The sequence below is a fragment of the Musa acuminata genome, chromosome BXJ2-10 (genome assembly GCF_036884655.1).
Source record: "Musa acuminata AAA Group cultivar baxijiao chromosome BXJ2-10, Cavendish_Baxijiao_AAA, whole genome shotgun sequence".
NCBI lineage: Eukaryota > Viridiplantae > Streptophyta > Magnoliopsida > Zingiberales > Musaceae > Musa > Musa acuminata.
Window position 1 is genome coordinate 24,461,477 of NC_088347.1, and position 18,570 is coordinate 24,480,046.

At 40.9% G+C, this 18,570-nt stretch overlaps 2 protein-coding genes across 6 annotated transcripts; both read left to right on the forward strand.

Annotated features, from left to right (window-relative positions):
• Positions 1 to 2,187: 2,187 nt before the first annotated feature.
• On the forward strand, positions 2,188 to 8,322 carry LOC104000310 (digalactosyldiacylglycerol synthase 1, chloroplastic). Its single transcript, XM_065128377.1, has 7 exons — positions 2,188 to 2,912; positions 3,895 to 3,927; positions 4,523 to 4,610; positions 6,074 to 6,555; positions 6,632 to 6,898; positions 7,148 to 7,497; positions 7,602 to 8,322. Exons 1-7 carry the CDS (start codon positions 2,328 to 2,330, stop codon positions 8,128 to 8,130), a joined length of 2,334 nt encoding a protein of 777 aa, XP_064984449.1. The 5' UTR covers positions 2,188 to 2,327; the 3' UTR covers positions 8,131 to 8,322.
• Positions 8,323 to 8,469: 147 nt separating this feature from the next.
• Positions 8,470 to 18,086, forward strand: LOC135624592 (transcription factor LHW-like). 5 transcript variants are annotated; one of them, XM_065128373.1, is made up of 12 exons: positions 8,470 to 8,714; positions 8,811 to 9,063; positions 9,190 to 9,295; positions 12,130 to 12,327; positions 12,456 to 12,537; positions 13,884 to 13,925; positions 14,048 to 14,107; positions 14,420 to 16,222; positions 16,339 to 16,440; positions 16,919 to 17,059; positions 17,137 to 17,262; positions 17,551 to 18,086. In XM_065128373.1, exons 3-12 carry the CDS (start codon positions 9,285 to 9,287, stop codon positions 17,707 to 17,709), a joined length of 2,724 nt encoding a protein of 907 aa, XP_064984445.1. In that variant the 5' UTR covers positions 8,470 to 8,714; positions 8,811 to 9,063; positions 9,190 to 9,284; the 3' UTR covers positions 17,710 to 18,086. The 5 variants fall into 5 exon arrangements, with proteins under 5 accessions (XP_064984445.1, XP_064984446.1, XP_064984444.1 ...); XM_065128374.1 differs by having other exon boundaries at positions 9,196 to 9,295; XM_065128372.1 differs by lacking the exons at positions 8,470 to 8,714; positions 8,811 to 9,063; positions 9,190 to 9,295 and adding an exon at positions 11,174 to 11,627.
• Positions 18,087 to 18,570: the final 484 nt, after the last annotated feature.

Genomic DNA, 18,570 nt, shown 5'->3' on the forward strand with positions numbered 1-18,570 from the left:
AACCCCCCTGCATACGTTGGAGCTGCATTACAGCTATTCTGTTAGATCAAAACCCTATCGATCTCCGAGAAAACGCGCTGTAGAACCCGAAGATGAAACAAGCAAAACACCAAGGACAAAAGCCCTAGCAAACAAGACGTCGACGACGACGAGGGCAAAAGAGAGGGGAGCAATGAAACAGTAGCCCTAAACCCTCCAACATACTCGAGCAAAACAATGTAAAGACTAAAACGGAAAAAGCATCAGCGAAAAGACGGCAAAAAGGAAAAGCACGGACCAAGAGGCAATGAACCTGGGGTGAAAGAAAACGAGATAAACTGAGGGCCATGCAAAGAAACAGATTCAAGCTTAGAACCGACAGATTCGCACTGGATTGCTGACGATAAAGCATCGAAGAACAAAGAGGGGAGAAACGACGCAAGATACCACTTTTAGTTTTATTTTCTGGGGGGATTCTTGGTTGGCTTTGGTAGCAATACCTGGTTGTTCGACTACTTCCGAGAGAAAGAGAGAGAGAGAGAGAGGCAATGGAGTTAATGCGAGGCGAGAGAGGAGAGGGAGGAGAGCACGGCAAGGGAGAGACGACCGGCGTACGCCACGAAGCAGGGGAGCGACACCAAACCACTTGGGACCAAACTCAAAAGCAAAAGCAACACAATGATAGATTTTTACGCCCAAAAAAATGTATATATTGTGTATATATTTTTAAAAAATTAAACATTTATGATATAAAATGTAATTTTTTAATATATTTAATTTAATGTTTTGAAATTCGATTAAATTGCTAAATACGATTTATCTACGTATATTTATCCCTTCGAAGTAAATGATCTAAATTTGAGTTTGACATGTATATCAAAGTTAAAACTTTTAATTAATATAAATATTTATTAAAAAAATAAAATTATATATAATATTAAAAATAGTAAAATTATTTTAGGTATTTTAAAGTTTGCATATTTTTGCTCAAGCTTAGTATGTTTAATTATGATTAGTGATAGTCAATAATATTTTGAATGAGCTAAGCATCAAATGCATATCCAATTCTTGAGATTAAATTTTAGACTATTATTTTCGACTCGTTGAAACTCTGTTCAGTCAATTTAATATGCCAAAGAGTCTACAAAAGTGATACCATCGATCTTGAAGTTGAGGTAACATCAAATTAGATATGTCATGCCAATATCATTGTATGAATAAGAAATTTATTGGAGATAGATAGAGAGAGTCATTATAATGAGCGAGCGACTTAATATTAAGGAGGGATTTATTCTTCGAGTTACGGTCCTGCAGACTGCTTCATTCATCCGTTCCCAGTCGGATCTTCTTCGTCCCTCTGCATCAAATGCACCACCTTAAACTGTACGAAGGAAGGAGTGATCAGTACCGAGTGAGGATGACAAACTGAAGCAGCGAAGCAAGACTTGAATGTTATGATAGCAAGATCGGTGCTTTCTTCCCATTACAAGTGTCACACCTCTGTCCAAACTGCGCTGAGGTAAAAGTCAGCGTGTGAAGACAACCGATGCTTTCGTTTTGCTTCTAATTGTTTGAGGCTGCACTGCAGCTGCTCAGGTGATAGGCTTTGGACGGCACACGATCACTTGGGTCCCCAGAGATCTGATTTGAGGCCGGAGTCAGAGATTCCCATGGACTCCGATGATGTGGAAACAACATCCACATGAGGGGCAGACCACAAGAAGACGAAGCGCTTGGAAGCCGACGACGACGACGACGACGACTCTTCCTTGATGGAGTCCGCTGGAATCACAAAGCAGGTATGAGACGCTTCCAGAGTCGGCTCAACGTGGAGGTTGGAAGCTCCCTGCGGAGAAACAACTGGGTGGACGTTGGCCTTCACTGCGGAAGATGGCGAGAGACTGGTCAGAATGTAAATATGTGGAATATAATTAGAAAGCATTGTGAGGTGGGTTTTGGGTTTGGTTATTTTCGTGGCGGAAGGTGTGACGAAAATAGTGTCCCCGGGTGGCCTAGAATATACTCTTTTACGGTATATAATTCCTGGCCGTCAAGAAGACACCGAAGAAACCTCAACAGCCAACCACATCCGGCCACCTCACCGCTCTTCTTCCACATAATTCCCGTGAGATGTCCACCTTCGGTGGGCCCCTTCACCCTTGTCTCACCTCTCCTCCCTCGCTCCTCCAGCTTTAACCTCATGTCTCTCGTCGCCTCGCCTCTCGCCACGCACCGCCATCCACCCAATCGAAGAGAGAGAGAGAGAGAGAGAGAGAGAGAGAGAGAGAGAGAGAGAGAGAGGAGTCAAAGACGGTGGAAGAAGGAAACCCTAGAATTCTTCGTCATACATGATCGACGTCGGAGCGGAGAGCGCGGCGCCGGGCGCCGGGACGGCGGAGAAGGCCCTGTCCTTCATCTCCCGGGGATGGCGCGAGGTGCGTGACTCCGCCGGCGCAGACCTCCGCCTCATGCGCGCCCGCGCCAGCTCCTTCAAGTCCCTCGCCGACCGGGAGTTCGAGAACCTGCTCAGCTCCTCCGCCGCCGTCCTGTCCACGCCGCCCCGTCCTTCCCCGCCGGAGGTCGAATTCGTCAAGCGCATCCAGCCCAAGCTGTCTGAGATCCGTCGGGACTACTCGTCGCCGGACTTCAGCCGGAGGGTGCTCGAGAAGTGGAGTCCCAAGGCCACCATCCGCATCGATCTGTCCGCCATCCGAAACGCTATCGTCTCAGAGGTGGACGAGGTCGGGGCGGTCCTCGATGTCGGCAAGGTCAAGGGCCAGAGCTGGAGGATGGTGCGGTGGAAGGGGGTGGAGGAGGAGGAGCAAGGGAGGGAGTGGGAGCCCATTCGGATCCTCAAGACAGGGCTGAAGGAGTTGGAACGGAAGAGCCAGTCCACGAGCAACGAGCTCGTCGAAAAACTGAAATCGAGCCTGGTGAGTTCACTTGTCTTCCGTAATAGTGCATGAATCCCAGGAGAAAAAAAATATTAAAAACCCTAAGCATTCCATAAATCAAGAAGATTTGTCGAATGCTTAGGCTTTTTAATTTTCTTTTATTTTTCTGCAAATTATGCTCAAAGCATGAGAATTTAAGATTTGGGGGGTTATCAAGATGTGACAAACTTGGTAATTTTGGTTAACTGCCAAGATGCTAGCTTGAGCTTAAGAAAACCATGGATTCTCTCCTGTATAACTGCAAAATCTGAGGGCACTATACTGGAACTTCAATATGTGGAGAAGGCAACTGAGACATCTGATGGAATCATAATATTCCCTTGATTTCTCACTATCAATTGCGATGTGTTCAACTTCTTTATGAATATGAATTCTTCCGATTCCTTCTCTTTGTGGGCCTTCTTTTTTGCTATTTTTGCAGCATGTTATATCTTTTGCTAATAATTGATGCTTCACCATATCCAAATTCATTAGATACTTGATTTGCTGATAATAGTTGATAGAGGCAAAAAATTACTTTAATTTAAGCATTTGAATGATGTGGGTGGCGGGATGCAGCAGTTGAGTGACAAAGAGAGGAGTGAAGAGGGAGATGGAGAGTGGAGTAGAGAGGACAACAGAGAGCAGAGAGAGAGAGAGAGAGAGAGAGAGAGAGAGAGAGATGTTGCTTGTGATCCCTAAAAGTCCACTATTCTACCTTAAAAAACAATAAAATTGTCACTTAAATAATGGAAAAAAGGAGATGCTGGTGGCCCAATTTACACATGGACTGGTGGAATACTGTTGGTATTATTCAGTCCGGACGAAATTGAGTTCCTTTTTAGACTTTACGTATTGAGTTACTATGAATAAACTTTTTCCAAATCAATGTTTTTTTTGTGATTTGCTGTATGTTGATTAATCTCACATACATTCTATCTGAAATTATCATTTTTTATTTGCTGTTATCTTTGTGTTGCAGGGATCATTTGTGAAGGAGCCCCAAGAGTCGAAGGTTGGTTGTAGGTTGTCTTTTTATTTCTGTTATTTTATTGTTAAATGTCATATAGAATATTGTCCATTCAATATAGTACCTAATGCAAATGTGATACCTGAGCTTAATTCATTATATTATATTTTCAAAATTAGAGAAGAGGGAAGGAAGAAGTAGACTAGCGGTAGAAAATGGAAGATATCTAACTGCACAACGGCTCTTCTCTCCTTGTTGATATCTAAATGAGACTTAAGCTGAAGAATTCAACTTAAAACATGACTTAGATAAGCTCTAAAATAGGAGCTAAAAAATATGGACCAAAATTCATAAAAAAAATTCATGTTAAAAGATCTTAAGCTATACCTAAAATGACAATTCAATCTAAATAGGAGCCAACCAGACATATCTAAAACTTGACTAATGTAACATGATTATGACTCACCTATGGAGATGACTAAACAGCTCCTGCATCATTATTTGCATTGAGTTTAAAAAGAAACTTATTCATGAGAATTATAGTGCACACAGAAATTGTCTATTATTGTTAAATACTAATGTTTTTCTGATATACGAGACATGTCATTGATGTGCTAAAGAATCTGGTTATCTATTGCAGGAAGTTCCACCATTGGATCTACCTGAACTTTTGGCATATTTTGTTAAGCAATCTGGGCCATTTTTCAATCAGCTTGGAATACGGCAAGGTACACAAATTGTTTATTGAACCCCCACAAATTTAGATATCTGTTTAATTTATTTACCATTCATGTACATGCTTTTAACATATCTTGTTCTGTAATTTGGGCCAGCCTTGGCATAACCATCTTGTGAAATCATTTCAAATGAGTAGCCGATAATGCTGCCTTTGGATTTCAGATCTTTAAGCAAGCACATATTGCTTGTTTCTGATTTCAGCATCTACTTAAGCTCCAATTGATTCTTACTAGTCTACCTCTCCCTGATAAAATTTGTTTGAGCACAAATTTATGTAAAAAATTCGTAAATTATCATTTATATTCCAATTTCTTTGTTCTCGTTTGCATGGGATTTATTTCTTATCCAAAGGGCACACTGCATAATTTCTTCTTCTATTTATTCTTGTAGACTTGCACATTAATCTTACTCAATGTGTTAACACAATATTGATGGAAACAAACTCTAGTTTGTGTACAAATTGCCATTTGGAACTTTCTGCTTCTGTTGGAATAATATTGGACATGGTCTGAAGTTTCTTTAATCTGTGATGAAAAAAAGGCTTAGACAACATATATTTACTTGTTTGTAGCTATTAGTCCCCATTATGGAACAATGCAAATTTTATCTCCTTTTTTTCTTTTCTTTTAATGTTTAATGTGGCTGAAGTAGCAAATGCTGAAACTGAGCTAGAACTGCTACCTTAATGGTCTACTTCAGACAAAAGACCAAAACTGAAACCAATATTAAAACTTCAAACCATTATTTCAGACATATTTCCTAATATCTGTTTTTAATCTGTTGGATATTACACAAGCTAACTTTGATCATGATCGATGTCTTCATAATTCTTATTCTCTCGGTTTTTAGATAACAGTTTCCACACCTCTGAGGATCAATATAATCTTTTATGATGGTAATAAGTTATTTGAAACACTGCATAGATTTGGGCTGTCCCGTTTGTTTAGATTACTACCTTGACAAGGCAGCATGGATTTCGAACATGTATCACATGAGTATTTTAATTAGAATTAAGATGGCACTTTAAAAGTTTTGTTTTTGTTGAATCTGAATGTACTTAGACATATCTCATGAGGCTATCCAAATAAGATAGTTGAGTTGTTTTTAAATAAGTTGTGTACTATATACATTCTGTATGTTTGAGCACAATGCCTTCTTTAATTGCTACTTGAGCTCCAGATGACACTGAACAAGAAAAGTATATTCTATAATGAGAAGCTTATGATTGCTTGTCTATGTTCCAGACTTGAATACTTTCAGCTTTAGCATGTTGATTCTGCTTGTGTTTATTCAACAATTAGAACTGTATACTTCTGGATATTCTATGTTCCAAGTAGATTATTGATGAGATTTTCTAATCTTTTACTGAAATTATATTTATTAATGTATTCATTTCTATTACTTTTCGGTGGTTGGTTAAATATCATCTCTTGTTATGGTTTACTGGATGCAGATATATGCGACAAAATTGTGGAAGCTTTATGCAGTAGGCACAAAGATCAACTCATGTATCATTCTCTTCCTGCAAAGGACACATCCTTACCTGGAAATGAGAACAGTGATGAACTTGATTTGAGAATAGCCAGTGTGCTCGAAAGTACAGGGCATCACTATGAAGGAGGCTTTTGGACTGACCTTGTAAAGCATGAGACAACAGACCAGAAGCGCCATGTTGCAATTGTAACAACTGCCAGTCTCCCATGGATGACTGGAACTGCTGTAAACCCATTATTCCGAGCTGCATATTTGGCTAAGTCTGCAAAACAAGATGTAACATTGGTGGTCCCCTGGCTTTGCAAATCAGATCAGGAGCTGGTTTATCCTAATAATTTAAGTTTTTGTTCTCCTGAAGAGCAGGAAGCCTACATAAGGAACTGGCTGGAGGAACGGATTGGCTTCAAGGCAGACTTTAAAATCTCATTTTATCCGGGAAAGGTAACCAAGTGATGCATCCTGTGCCACGTTTGGATTCTATAATGACATAGATTTTACTTGTTTATTTTGGTTTTAGTTCTCAAAAGAAAGGCGCAGCATAGTACCTGCTGGGGACACCACGCAATTCATTCCTTCCAAAGAGGCTGATATTGCTATCCTGGAAGAGCCAGAGCACCTAAACTGGTATCATCATGGGAAGCGTTGGACAGATAAGTTCAATTATGTTGTTGGTGTAGTTCACACAAATTACTTGGAGTACATCAAGAGGGAGAAAAACGGAGCTATCCAAGCATTCTTCGTCAAACATATCAACAATTGGGTCACCAGAGCATACTGCCATAAGGCATGAAATTTGGATTTTTGATACTGTGATCATGTGTTTATTCTATGTAATTAGTAATAAGAGTCCAATGTTCTTGACTTAGGTCTGTTTGGCATGTATTAGTCACATTGCCAACATTGTTAACTATACTGTATGGTGCTTGATTTGGTCTGTTTGGCATGTATTAGTCACATACCAACATTATTAACTATACTATATGGTGCAACAAAGGTTTAGTATCTTCTCTAATCATTGGTGGTTGTTCTGTAGGTTTTGCGGCTTTCTGGAGCAACTCAGGAGTTGCCCAAGTCTGTCATTTGCAATGTTCATGGCGTTAATCCCAAGTTTCTTAAGGTTGGAGAAAAAATAGCTGCTGAGAGGGAGCAAGGCCATCAAGCATTTTCCAAAGGAGCATATTTCCTGGGGAAGATGGTTTGGGCAAAAGGTTACAGAGAATTGATAGATTTGCTAGCAAAGCACAAGAATGACTTGGAAGGGTTTAACTTAGATGTATATGGAAATGGTGAGGATTCACGTGAAGTCCAATCTGCTGCAAGGAAGCTGGACCTGAATCTGACCTTCTTTAAAGGAAGGGATCATGCAGATGATTCACTTCATGGGTAAGAACCTTTTAAATATTAAACTGGATTCATGTTGTTTGGTGCGCGTTCTTTGTGCAGTATGTATATACTAATATACTTTTTTCTTTCTGATGCATTTGTAGGTACAAAGTTTTCATAAATCCTAGCGTCAGTGATGTCCTGTGCACAGCAACAGCAGAGGCCCTTGCCATGGGGAAGTTTGTGATTTGTGCGGATCACCCATCAAATGATTTCTTCAGGGCATTTCCTAACTGCTTGACTTATAAAACCTCCGAGGATTTTGTGGCGAAGGTAAAAGAGGCGATGGCAAATGAACCCCAACCACTCACTCCCGAGCAAAGATATAATTTGTCATGGGAGGCTGCAACACAGAGATTTATGGAGTATTCAGAGCTTGACAAAGTTCTAAACAAACAAGAATCTACAAGTGTCAATGCAGATAACTTGAAGATTAGCAAGTCAATTTCCATGCCTACTCTATCATCTGCTGTGGATGGGGGGTTAGCCTTTGCTCACTATTGTCTTACTGGTAACGAAATCCTGAGGTTGTCTACCGGTGCAATACCAGGAACAAGAAATTATAGTAAGCAGCATTGCATGGATTTGCACCTCCTGCCACCTCAGGTGCAAAACCCTGTATATGGCTGGTAAGATATAAAACCTTATCATGTACCAATATCCCATTGTATGATATTTCGCAAGTAGATTGATATTTTTCACAGGCCCTATGTTAACTAGCTGTCACTACCAGTATAAGGATATATAGGTAGAACAAATTGGTTCTTCCTTTTATTTTGTCCATCTACTGTACAATTTAAGATACCTGTTCTGCCATCAACCTCAGATGCCGATGTGTGATGTTTGTGGCTGGTCCTTTGAAACCTGGTCTGTTGTTGATTTAGCTGATGATTTCTTATACTAAAACTCCAGCTCGTGCAGGTTTTGACATTCTAATCCCTATAATTATGTTTGCATCAACATAGTGCATTCCACTGGGTACATAAGACTACTTGTCAGGAATCTACTTCGAGGATAATAGCATATCCAGATTCCAAGCTCCCACAAGACGACCGGCACCTGGTTAATTTTCGAGCAGGTAAAGGAACTTTAGCTTAAAATGACAGGAGAATTGTACTGTTGTGCCATTTCCAAGGAGCTGGGCCATCCCTTCCACTTCCCTGGTTGTCTTCTATATTGGCCCAGGCAGGTGCTCAGAGCCGCCCTGTGCAAAGCGTGTGAGCTCCCTTACCCAAGAGTTATCTTTTCCAGCTCTGCTTGTTAGCCTTTTGTCAAGTTAGGATTTATCGAATGGTTTTACCTCCATGCTGCAGGATCCAAGGGACCATGGCTGGAGCGATGATGGTACAAGGGGGACCATTCCCTGGCTGCTGATGCCCATCAGCATCCGAGTGTAATCCATTCAGATCCATACCAGATTTCCCAACAACGTGATGCGTGAATCGATCTCCAACCTGTGGCAAACACTATTGAGTGTGTGTGTGTGGAAGAATGACTCATCCGCCACTATACCGATGTTTCCTCTGCATCCCAAGTCTCTGAGGTTGATTGAGTCCTTGAATTCAGGTATTCTCTATCCCTTTTGGCAGTGTCTACTGTGGAACCTGACATTATTCTTATGGCTGTGCACTGTCCTAAGACCCATGTCTGTGTGGTTAATGAGCTTTGAGAACTGCGTGTATTGCCTCGTAGGTACAGTTGCCCTGCGACTATAAACAACACCTTGACTTCTTTCGAGGAACAAGGACAAGAGAGTACAAAAGAAAAACAAAGATGGGGAGAAGGCTATGAATAACAGGTACTTTGTTTTGATATAAAATTAAAACAAAAAATAATAAAAATATTAAAATGACATGTTTAGATATCAATATTTGTTTGATCCATAAATACTGCGCAGCTTCTTTCTCTCATGTTATATTTATCAGTCTTTTTTGTGCAATGGTGTGCTGAGATAAAACAAGAGCACACCATAATGGCCATCATGATGGCACATGTACTTTTGGGTGAGGCCTGGTTGATTCATCTGATGAAAAGAGTGGGACCTGCAAATCCATCAAACATCATCTCCCCCGGTCACCAGTGGGCCTCAGATTTAGCAGCAAACAACAGGAAGACTAGCTTCAAATCAAAACTTTTGCCCTTGTGGGGGAGAGGTTTATAATTGTACATTCCAAGGTCAAGATTCTCACACAGATATGTCTTTTAGTGCCCTCTTTTCTATTCATTTCACCCTTCACATCTCCCCACAAATGCTGGATCATTCATGAGTGAGAAAACCCAGCTGAGTGCCATCTATCTACCCTCCTCAAATGATTGTTTGATATGGTTTGATCTATGTATCAGATGGAATCTCAAGTCTTCACCTTTTAAAACATGCCAAGATTTGGAGACGTGCTGATTTTTCTCATGTTTGTGGCATGTGATTGTGTTATCATCCCATCCCACTCTTTGATCTTCTGGTTGTTCAGCTACTGCAGAAGTTCCCTTTCAGCTTTTCCAATAGGATTTGTATGCTCTACACCTTGCATTTAAAGCTCAGGAAAAATAAACAGGACAGGGAATGAGACATCAGAGAAAAAGAGAACCTACATGGATCATCCACAACACAGGTCACTGTTGTGTCTGGAATTAGCTCTCTCTCACTTGGTCTATCTACACCCACTGTTGACAGCAACACCACTTGCTATGGATGACAAGTAGCATCCAACAACCATGAATCTAGTCAAGATTTACAGTCTCTTTGGACTCCTCCCATTTTCCAGTGAAACAGGATCATGCTCTAACTGTGGCATTCCTGCACTCCACTGATCCTGATGTGACTCCCCAGGGGTTGATCCTCCCATCTCACAGAGATGGGATTCATATATCATTCACTTTCATGCTTTCATATCTTAGGTGGGGGGGGGGGGGGGCAACTTTTCATGATATAAATAAATGGCATCCATATTTTAAGTCATTAAATAATGGAAAAAAAAGCCCCCCCTTTTTACAACCTCAAAACTCAGCCACAACAAAGACCAGTGGGAAGAAGCAAAAGAACAAATGCATCACAACCAACCTTCGTCGTCAAAAGGAGAAAGGCTAAAGTATTCGGTAGATTAAACAAAAGGTCGACAGCAGCCACTCGGGTGTCAGACCTCTTTGCCCTCCTTCCAACGCCCCACTCACCACCATTTACTTAGAAAAATTGATCCCATCCTTCCTCCCCCCACCATTAAAAGACTACATGATTACTTATTATACATACATAAAAAAGGCTTGCTTTTCGAAAGCCCCCTCAGTGGCTCCCCTCGTAAATTAGTTCAACTTCGAGGTTCAAAACAAATCCCCTGAAAGCTATTGGTGATCTAAATGTGGATCAATATTACTGTCGCGCGTGTAAGATTTCTGTGCGGGAGCAATCCCGCCGTCCGTGTACTGCGAAACCAATCTCAAGGATTGCGTGGCAAGATCGCTGGTTATCTACGAAGAGATCGATGTAGAAGTCGTTGCCTTGTTTACCCGATACGCATACCCGTGTTTTTATTGGACAAGAATGTTTGTCTCTGTGGGACCCACGAAAGGGGTGCAATTTTTGGGACCTTAAGTTCCGGTTTTGCCCCCGAATGATGACGATGGAGCTCTTTAAAGAAAACTGTTTCTTAGCGAGACTGCTGCTTCTGTTCACTCTTCTCTCCTGTCGTTTGGAGGAGGCGTTCCAAGAACTCCCTTGAGTGCTCGAGCTCGTCGATGGGTGGCCGGAGACCGGCGGCTGAGGAGGAGGGGAGGGCGGCGAGGGGGAGGAAGAGGGGCGGCGGGCTGCGGACCATGCAGGCGGGACGGGGCTCTTGCCGCGGCAGCTAGGCTCGCTCGGATTGCCGAAGCCGGCGGCATCCACCTTTTCTCTCTCTAAGCTCCTCCTCCTCCTCCTCTTCTTTCTCTTGGTTTTGGCTTCAAGTCGCCTTCTTGCTTTGGGTTTGGCGGCAAAAGTTGGGTTCTTTATTTTTGGTTGGGCCGAGCGAGTGCGGTCGTTGGGTCTCTCCTTGCGGATCGATGGGAGTGCCGCTGAGAGAGGCTCTGAGGCGACTGTGCCTTGAGTTCGGGTGGTCGTACGCGGTTTTCTGGAGGGTCACCGGCTTCGGGAGTCCAATGTAAGTTCGAAAGATCGATCGCGATCATGTCTTTTATTGCGTGGTAGTGTTAAAAGTCGCCTTTGCGGATCTTGATGAATTAGGAAAGGTTTCTACTTTATGATAGTCTTTTGAGTAATTGATGGATAGTTATTGCTTAAATATTCATGACTCAGATAAGATTATTCTGTGCTTATTTGGCTATCTTTGAAATAAAAGGACGATTTTTATGTTTTTATTCTGTTTTTTCACTTACCTTTCTCTTCGATTGACGTATGGAGATATAAAGTGATTTCAATATTTCCATGACAGAAGCTGGTAAAAAGTTTTGATCTTGGAGTTAGGTCTTGCTTCGATGATATTATGACAGCTTTGGTCTATTGTGAGATTTCTGTAATGTTGCCGTTTGGCTGTGATCTTAGTATGAGTGAAAGCATGCAATCCTGATTTATTTTTCTTCCCTAAGCTTTTGAATTAGATGTTCTGATTCTTGTTTTATGGAACCTTTTGTGAAACTTGGCAGGCATTTGATCTGGGAAGATGGGTATTGTGACCAGAACCCGGGCATGCCTAGATCTAAAGTTTCAGAGTTGCTACTTAAGGAACAGGGAGTGATTAAAAGCACCGACTCGTTCTTGGAGTTAGGCTGTCAAGCAGATGATGGACTAGGTGTTCTGGTTCACAAGATTATGGCATCCCAGGTCCATGTTGTTGGAGATGGGTGTGTGGATTTGCATCTGGTCATTCTTGGTTTTGGCTTCTTTTTTTCCTTAAACTTTGTCTTCTTCTAAGTTGCAATGGGCTTCTCTGTCTTTTTTGAGGGTTACTTAATGGACTTCTTTATTTCAGGTTAGTAGGACATGCAGCTTCAATGGGAAAACATCAGTGGATCAATCAGAATAACCTTGATAAATTTGGCTTCGTATCCAAGGTATCCCTCTTGATGTTTTCATTATCTAGTTAGAGGTTCAACAAAGGATCATAAGTTTTTAATGTTTGTTTAGGCGGGCAGTGAAATCTGCAACACATTGTAGTTACCACTTGTGTGCATTAATCATCTAGTCAGTTCTGCAACACATTGGATAGTTCAGAGGTGTTGTGTTTCTGTTCATGGTTCTTGATAATGATATATATGCTATAGTATTATCTTGTTGCACTCTCTTGTGGTTCTTAAAAGGTGTAGATCTATTAAGATAATACGTACATATTACCACTTGACTAAATGGCTTTTTTTTTACTATGTTTGGTCCGAACCAGATTCTGGTTTGGTGGAATCAATTGTTACTGCAAACTCAAAAAAGAAATAAAAATGATTTCACTGAGTGCTAAAGAATTGAGGTTGGATCTTAGCAGAAATCTACAAATTCTAGAATGCATTTTGTAACCGAGTATAGTGCACATTATTCTTGAATTAGGTTACGCAACGTCTGTACCATAACTAAGAGAACTATTAATATTAACAAATCTTAACCCTTGGTCTAAGGCACAAAGCTACTTTTTCCCCTTAATTTTTGATATGTTTTTTGTGGTTGGGCCTATACCTCTTGCCAAGGTTTGCAATTTCAGTCCATACCAACGTACCGAGCCTTGCTCGGTACGGTATATACCGAGGCATACCGATGGTATGCCATAGCGTATTGAGCTGTACACTTAAAATAGCTGAAAACACTAATATTATATTAGTGGTTTCAGCTATTTTAGCTAAAATAGCTAAAAAGTCAGTAACAGTCGAAATCGATTGTTACCGCTTGGTACAGGTCGGTAATAATAAAAATCAACTGGTCCTACCCAATACAAGTCGGTAACGATCGAAATCTCGACCATTATCGCCCGATAAAGGGCGGTTTACATGCCAAGAGGCTCTTGGACTAGTACATACCGCCTGTACCGAGCAGTAGACATCGAAATTAGAAACCATGGCTCTTGCGATGACCCTTGGTCAATTTTGATTTCCCTTGTTTATATCTTGTAATTATATAGATTGAAACAGTCATTCATTGAATCCACAATTAGGAATAGTTCCATTATGTTGCTCAGTGATACTTGAAAATCTGGTTATATATGTATGCCTATCATCTAGTAACTAGTATTCCAGTCAGCTTTTGTGTTGGGTCTCTCACATTTATTCCACATCTGGATTCCTTTATTGAACATCTGGTATTGCTATCTTGATCAAGCCCTTGTTCAAAAGAATCTAATACCTCCTGATTTTCTGTAAAAACTTTAATTATAGTGCTTGATGACATTCTTAGCTGATGTAATCATATTATTTTTCAGGGTTTTGCTGATATGAACTGCCAAGTTTTAGCAGGCATTCAGGTCAGAGTTTTCTCTAGACATTTCTTGTTATTCTCACTTTATTTCTTCTTCTGTGATCATGGTTATACTGTGCTATTTGCTGTTATTCTTAACTGATGTGCTGATGAGTTGCATGTTTGCAGACAGTCGTAGTTGTTCCTGTGCTTCCCTTTGGAGTCATACAACTTGGTTCTACCCAAATGGTACATCGACTTCCAATCCATTTCAGTTATAATAACAAGTTGCAAGTAGATCCTGACTAAGATCTTTCATAAACAACTACAATGGAGGAAAAAACATAACATGCAATGTTCAGCAGTTTTATATTTTTGGTTATGATTGTGTGTTGCTGGCATGCCTGCTCCTCTGTTCAGACAAATTTTCACATGAGAATTACACTACTGAATTCAGATGAATATTCTTATAGTCAAAAGTCAGAAGCTTTTTCTTGTCATAGTCGGTGTCTTCTGATCTGCGTGTGTAAATCTGGAACTCAATTTTACCCTTGACTGCAGGTTCTGGAAAACATCGAGTTTGTTGATCATGTGAAAAGTTTGTTAATAAAGCTAAAGTGTGGACCAAGGGCTCTTTCATCTGATATCACTCAGAAAGCTTTGCAGGAAAAAAGTCAAATATATTCTTCACCTGGCAAGCTGATTTCTGGTTGCCAATCTACAGATGTTTGCACTAGGGTAGACAACATATGGCCTATCACTGCTGGTGGATGCTGCTCTGGGCTCACCAGTCCTCCTGCTCCAAAATCTTTTACTGAATCCTTATCTTCAGTATCATCACAATTAAATAAAAAACATCAGTCCACTGTTCGTGAAGTGATGTCAAGCAAACAGACACTGAAAACCACAGATACTTTAGGTAAATCCCCTGTGCAAAGTACTCAGGACAGATTTTGCAAACTAGATATGGACCGTGTCCGGCAGGTACCACCAGCTGATATGGGCTCTGAATGTCAAAATGAGTCTTCTACTTTGAACTCAGTTCTCTTATCTGATAGCTTGAAAGCCCTGGAAGAAGAACTCATGTTAACATCAGCTCTGGGAGCAATAGAAACTACCAACAATTTACCTACTTCACTGGAAGAGGCCAAGAATTCTCCATTAAATCTTAAAAGTGTATCATCCAACAATTCGGATAAACTTGGTAGTGTTGGTTTTCTTTCCTTTGGAGTTAATGGATGCTCAAATTCATGTGCTAATGTATCTGCACATGGGATACCTCCGGTTCTACTCCAAACAAGCTATTCACTCAGAAATCCGGGTATTTCAGAAGTTTCTGAGACTGACCAGCCTTTCCCCATCAACAAAGTTTCTCATGGTGTGTCAAATGCAGGAACACTAAAAGAAAACAATGATTTAGTTGAAGCTTCTTGTATCCTATCATCTGGATCTGATACGCGGGCTTCTTGCTCAGACTTGCTTCCTGAAATTTTTCAAAGCAATCTAGATCTTGTTTGGCGAGATCAAAGATGCAAAAATGTTTGTCATGAGCCAAATGTTACTTGTCCAGTTGATAACTGTAGTAATGTGCAATATTTGACTGAATACAAGCCTCTACATACACCAAAGAATGATACTTTACTGTTGCCTCTGGAATTTGCTTCAAGCTGTGATCTATTTTCTATGTTGGGTTTTGGCCAGAGGACACATTGCTCAAATGGCAGTTTGGATGATGTTTTAGAGCATAAGGACAGCGCAAGTTCTTGCAAACTGGGTACACATATGCCTAAGCTCCCAACAGATTCAGATGCTTGTCCTGTCGTTGGTTCGAGTGATCAGATATCTTGTTCTGGGCTATTTTCCGCAGCTGACAGTGATCAACTACTGGATGCCATAGTCTCAAAGGTCAACCCAAAAGCCAAGCAGGAGACAGATGATGACCTTTCTTTTAAGGCTTCCTTATCCAAAAATCATAGTTCTCATTATGCTGGATCTCCTGATCATGGCCAAGTACACTTGTCAAAGCAAAGCAAAGATGGACTTGTTGGTTTTCTTCCCGTACCAGTGAAAACTGAGCCTGCAAGCTCAAGTTATGGCAAATCTTCATGTAGCTTTGAGGAAGTTGGAGAATACCCTCAAAATTCTGGGCTTCATAGATCTCAGATCAGCGCAAGGGTTGAAAATATTCAGAATGTTAAATATGAGTTTGTGTCAGATTCAGATAGCAAAAAAGTTGCTGACTTAGGCAAGTTGAATCGTAAGAGGCCTAGACCTGGAGAGAGTCCTAGACCAAGACCCAAAGATCGACAGATGATACAAGACCGTATCAAGGAGCTTCGAGAAATAGTGCCAAACGGCTCAAAGGTGAACTTGTGTCTGTTTAAACTTGAAGCATGCATAAATTTCTGAATTGTGCTTTTTGGTGGTGCTTTAGTCCAATACTGACATTTTATTTTCTTCCCTTATTGATGATGGAGCAGTGTAGCATTGATGCTTTACTGGAAAAGACCATCAAGCATATGCTCTTCTTGCAGAGTGTAACAAAGCATGGTGACAAACTGAAGGTCACTGGCGAACCCAAGGTATCTGACACTGCAGTCAATTCGTTATTTGTCTATATTGTTTGATTCATTTAAAGCTTCTTAAATATTACTAGCTAATCTTTTGACAACCAACTAGCGCATAAACAATGTGTTAGACAATTGAGATTTCTATGAGAGAAACCTTTTGATTGCTGTTGGATGTTTCTTCTGACTTCAATTCTGTTGAAAACTGGATAGTGTATGAATCAGAAAAATTAATTATGGAGTTCTTTGTGATTCTGTTCTATATTTAAGTGGGCTAAGTCAGCAAATGTTATCTGTGTGGGTTATTTATCTCCTGTGGTAAGCATGTGGCATGGTAACAGTTGTGTCTTTGGTCACATGGTCTTATTAAAGCTGCCATATCTTTTGTGATTTCCCTTCTGTCATATTCTGGGATCAGATGTCATAAGACCATTTATTTATCGTACTTGAGGCAACTGTTCTTAGTGTCATTGTTTACTTGTTCCACATACAGATCAGCAATAAGGAAGGTGGTTTGCTCTTGAAAGACAACTTTGAGGGAGGTGCAACATGGGCATTTGAGGTTGGAACTCAACCTACAATCTGTCCCATTGTGGTGGAGGATCTGAACCCACCTCGTCAAATGCTTGTAGAGGTAAATGATTTCTCCTTTTGCTTGCTTTTCATCAACTTTTAGCAAGTGAAGAGAATGATTTAAAATGTTCTTCACAGATGCTCTGTGAGGATCGGGGTTTCTTTCTGGAGATTGCTGACTTCATCAGGGGATTGGGACTGACCATCTTAAAAGGGGTGATGGAAGCACGGAAAAATAAAGTATGGGCACGTTTCGCCGTGGAGGTACCACCCAGAGTCTGGCTTACAAGCATTTTGCCATTAATATGTGCCACCAAGAAAACAAATGCACTAATGCTACTCCCACACATGTGAATTTGTTTTCTTACTCTTTCCTGTGGTTCCACAACCAGCATCCCATGCATGGCTACCTCACCTGCGATGCCAAATGCATAAAATGTGGTGTTGGTGTAGCATTTTCTCCACAGATATACTGATGATTCCTAATTTGTGGTTACATCCAGCTATTTTGCATGTAATTAGTGTCTTACAAGCTGCATACTTTGTGCGCAGGCAAACAGGGATATGACGCGGATGGAGATATTCCTTTCACTAGTTCAACTGTTAGAACCTGCATCTGAAAGTGTCGCGGCACCATCATCAGCTGCTGCTAACATCAACACAGCACCTACCGTGTTCCACCAAACTTCAGTGCCTGCAAGGGTCGTCTGATCATCTTCAGCGAGAGTAATCAGCACCGTCATTCCATTCGGAAAAAGGCTAAGAGCGGGGTCAGCTTCTCCTGCCATGACTAGCTTTCCAAAATCCACTGGTCAGGAAAGACATTCTTGTTCAGGGCTATTCCAGCTCCATTGTTGGCAAGCCGAAGCCCTTTGGTCAGCTTTTGTGGATGCTCATTTCTCCTATCTTCATGTTCACTTCCTCAAAGAAAGTAACCTTCTTGGCATCTCTTGTTTGGAAAGCCAGAGAAGTGAATACTCTTTTGCTTCTTGTGGTAACTTGGTGAACTTGTTTGGGAAGGAAAAGAAGTTAAGAGAACATCGGCATCCATGAATGAGAATTGGGATAAGCTATTTTTATGCTGTCAATCTGTCCATATTCCCCTTTTTCTTTTATGTTGCAAAAGTAGAGAGTGGAATTCCTCCTCACCTCCATATTCTTGACAGCAGTCAGTGAGTATTGCACCCTTCTCAGTGTGGTGTAGGCATGTAGCCCAAACAATGATCTTCCCAACCCCTATATTCTACCATGCTTTATTCCTGTGATGAATCCATTCTTCTAGTCGACAAGTGTCTGAAGTCTTCTTCTGCGTGTATGATTTCGATCTTCGTCTCCAGGCTTCTTTGCTCGCATCGATTATCCATAGTCGTAAATTTAAGATCTATCACCTATGCAACAATATAAATAAATCGAGTGCATGTGAGATGAGAGAACCCTACAAAATCTGATCATGAATGGACTGACAGCACCACTGCCGGAATCTCCAAATCCACCAACTTCGATCATCATCAACACACAGAAACATGGCAAGAAAAAGCTTCCAGCGTTGCATGGCGCAGATGTAACATACTG

Bases quoted from the DNA above. Each gene is read 5' to 3' on its own strand.
- LOC135624592 (XM_065128372.1), top strand. From the start codon at position 11,530: ATGGGAGTGCCGCTGAGAGAGGCTCTGAGGCGACTGTGCCTTGAGTTC. The intron at 14,108-14,419 runs GTACATCGACTT...CCTTGACTGCAG, and splicing joins AACTTGGTTCTACCCAAATG to GTTCTGGAAAACATCGAGTT. The intron at 16,223-16,338 runs GTGAACTTGTGT...ATGATGGAGCAG, and splicing joins TAGTGCCAAACGGCTCAAAG to TGTAGCATTGATGCTTTACT.
- LOC104000310 (XM_065128377.1), top strand. From the start codon at position 2,328: ATGATCGACGTCGGAGCGGAGAGCGCGGCGCCGGGCGCCGGGACGGCG. The intron at 4,611-6,073 runs GTACACAAATTG...TACTGGATGCAG, and splicing joins TCAGCTTGGAATACGGCAAG to ATATATGCGACAAAATTGTG. The intron at 7,498-7,601 runs GTAAGAACCTTT...ATGCATTTGTAG, and splicing joins GCAGATGATTCACTTCATGG to GTACAAAGTTTTCATAAATC.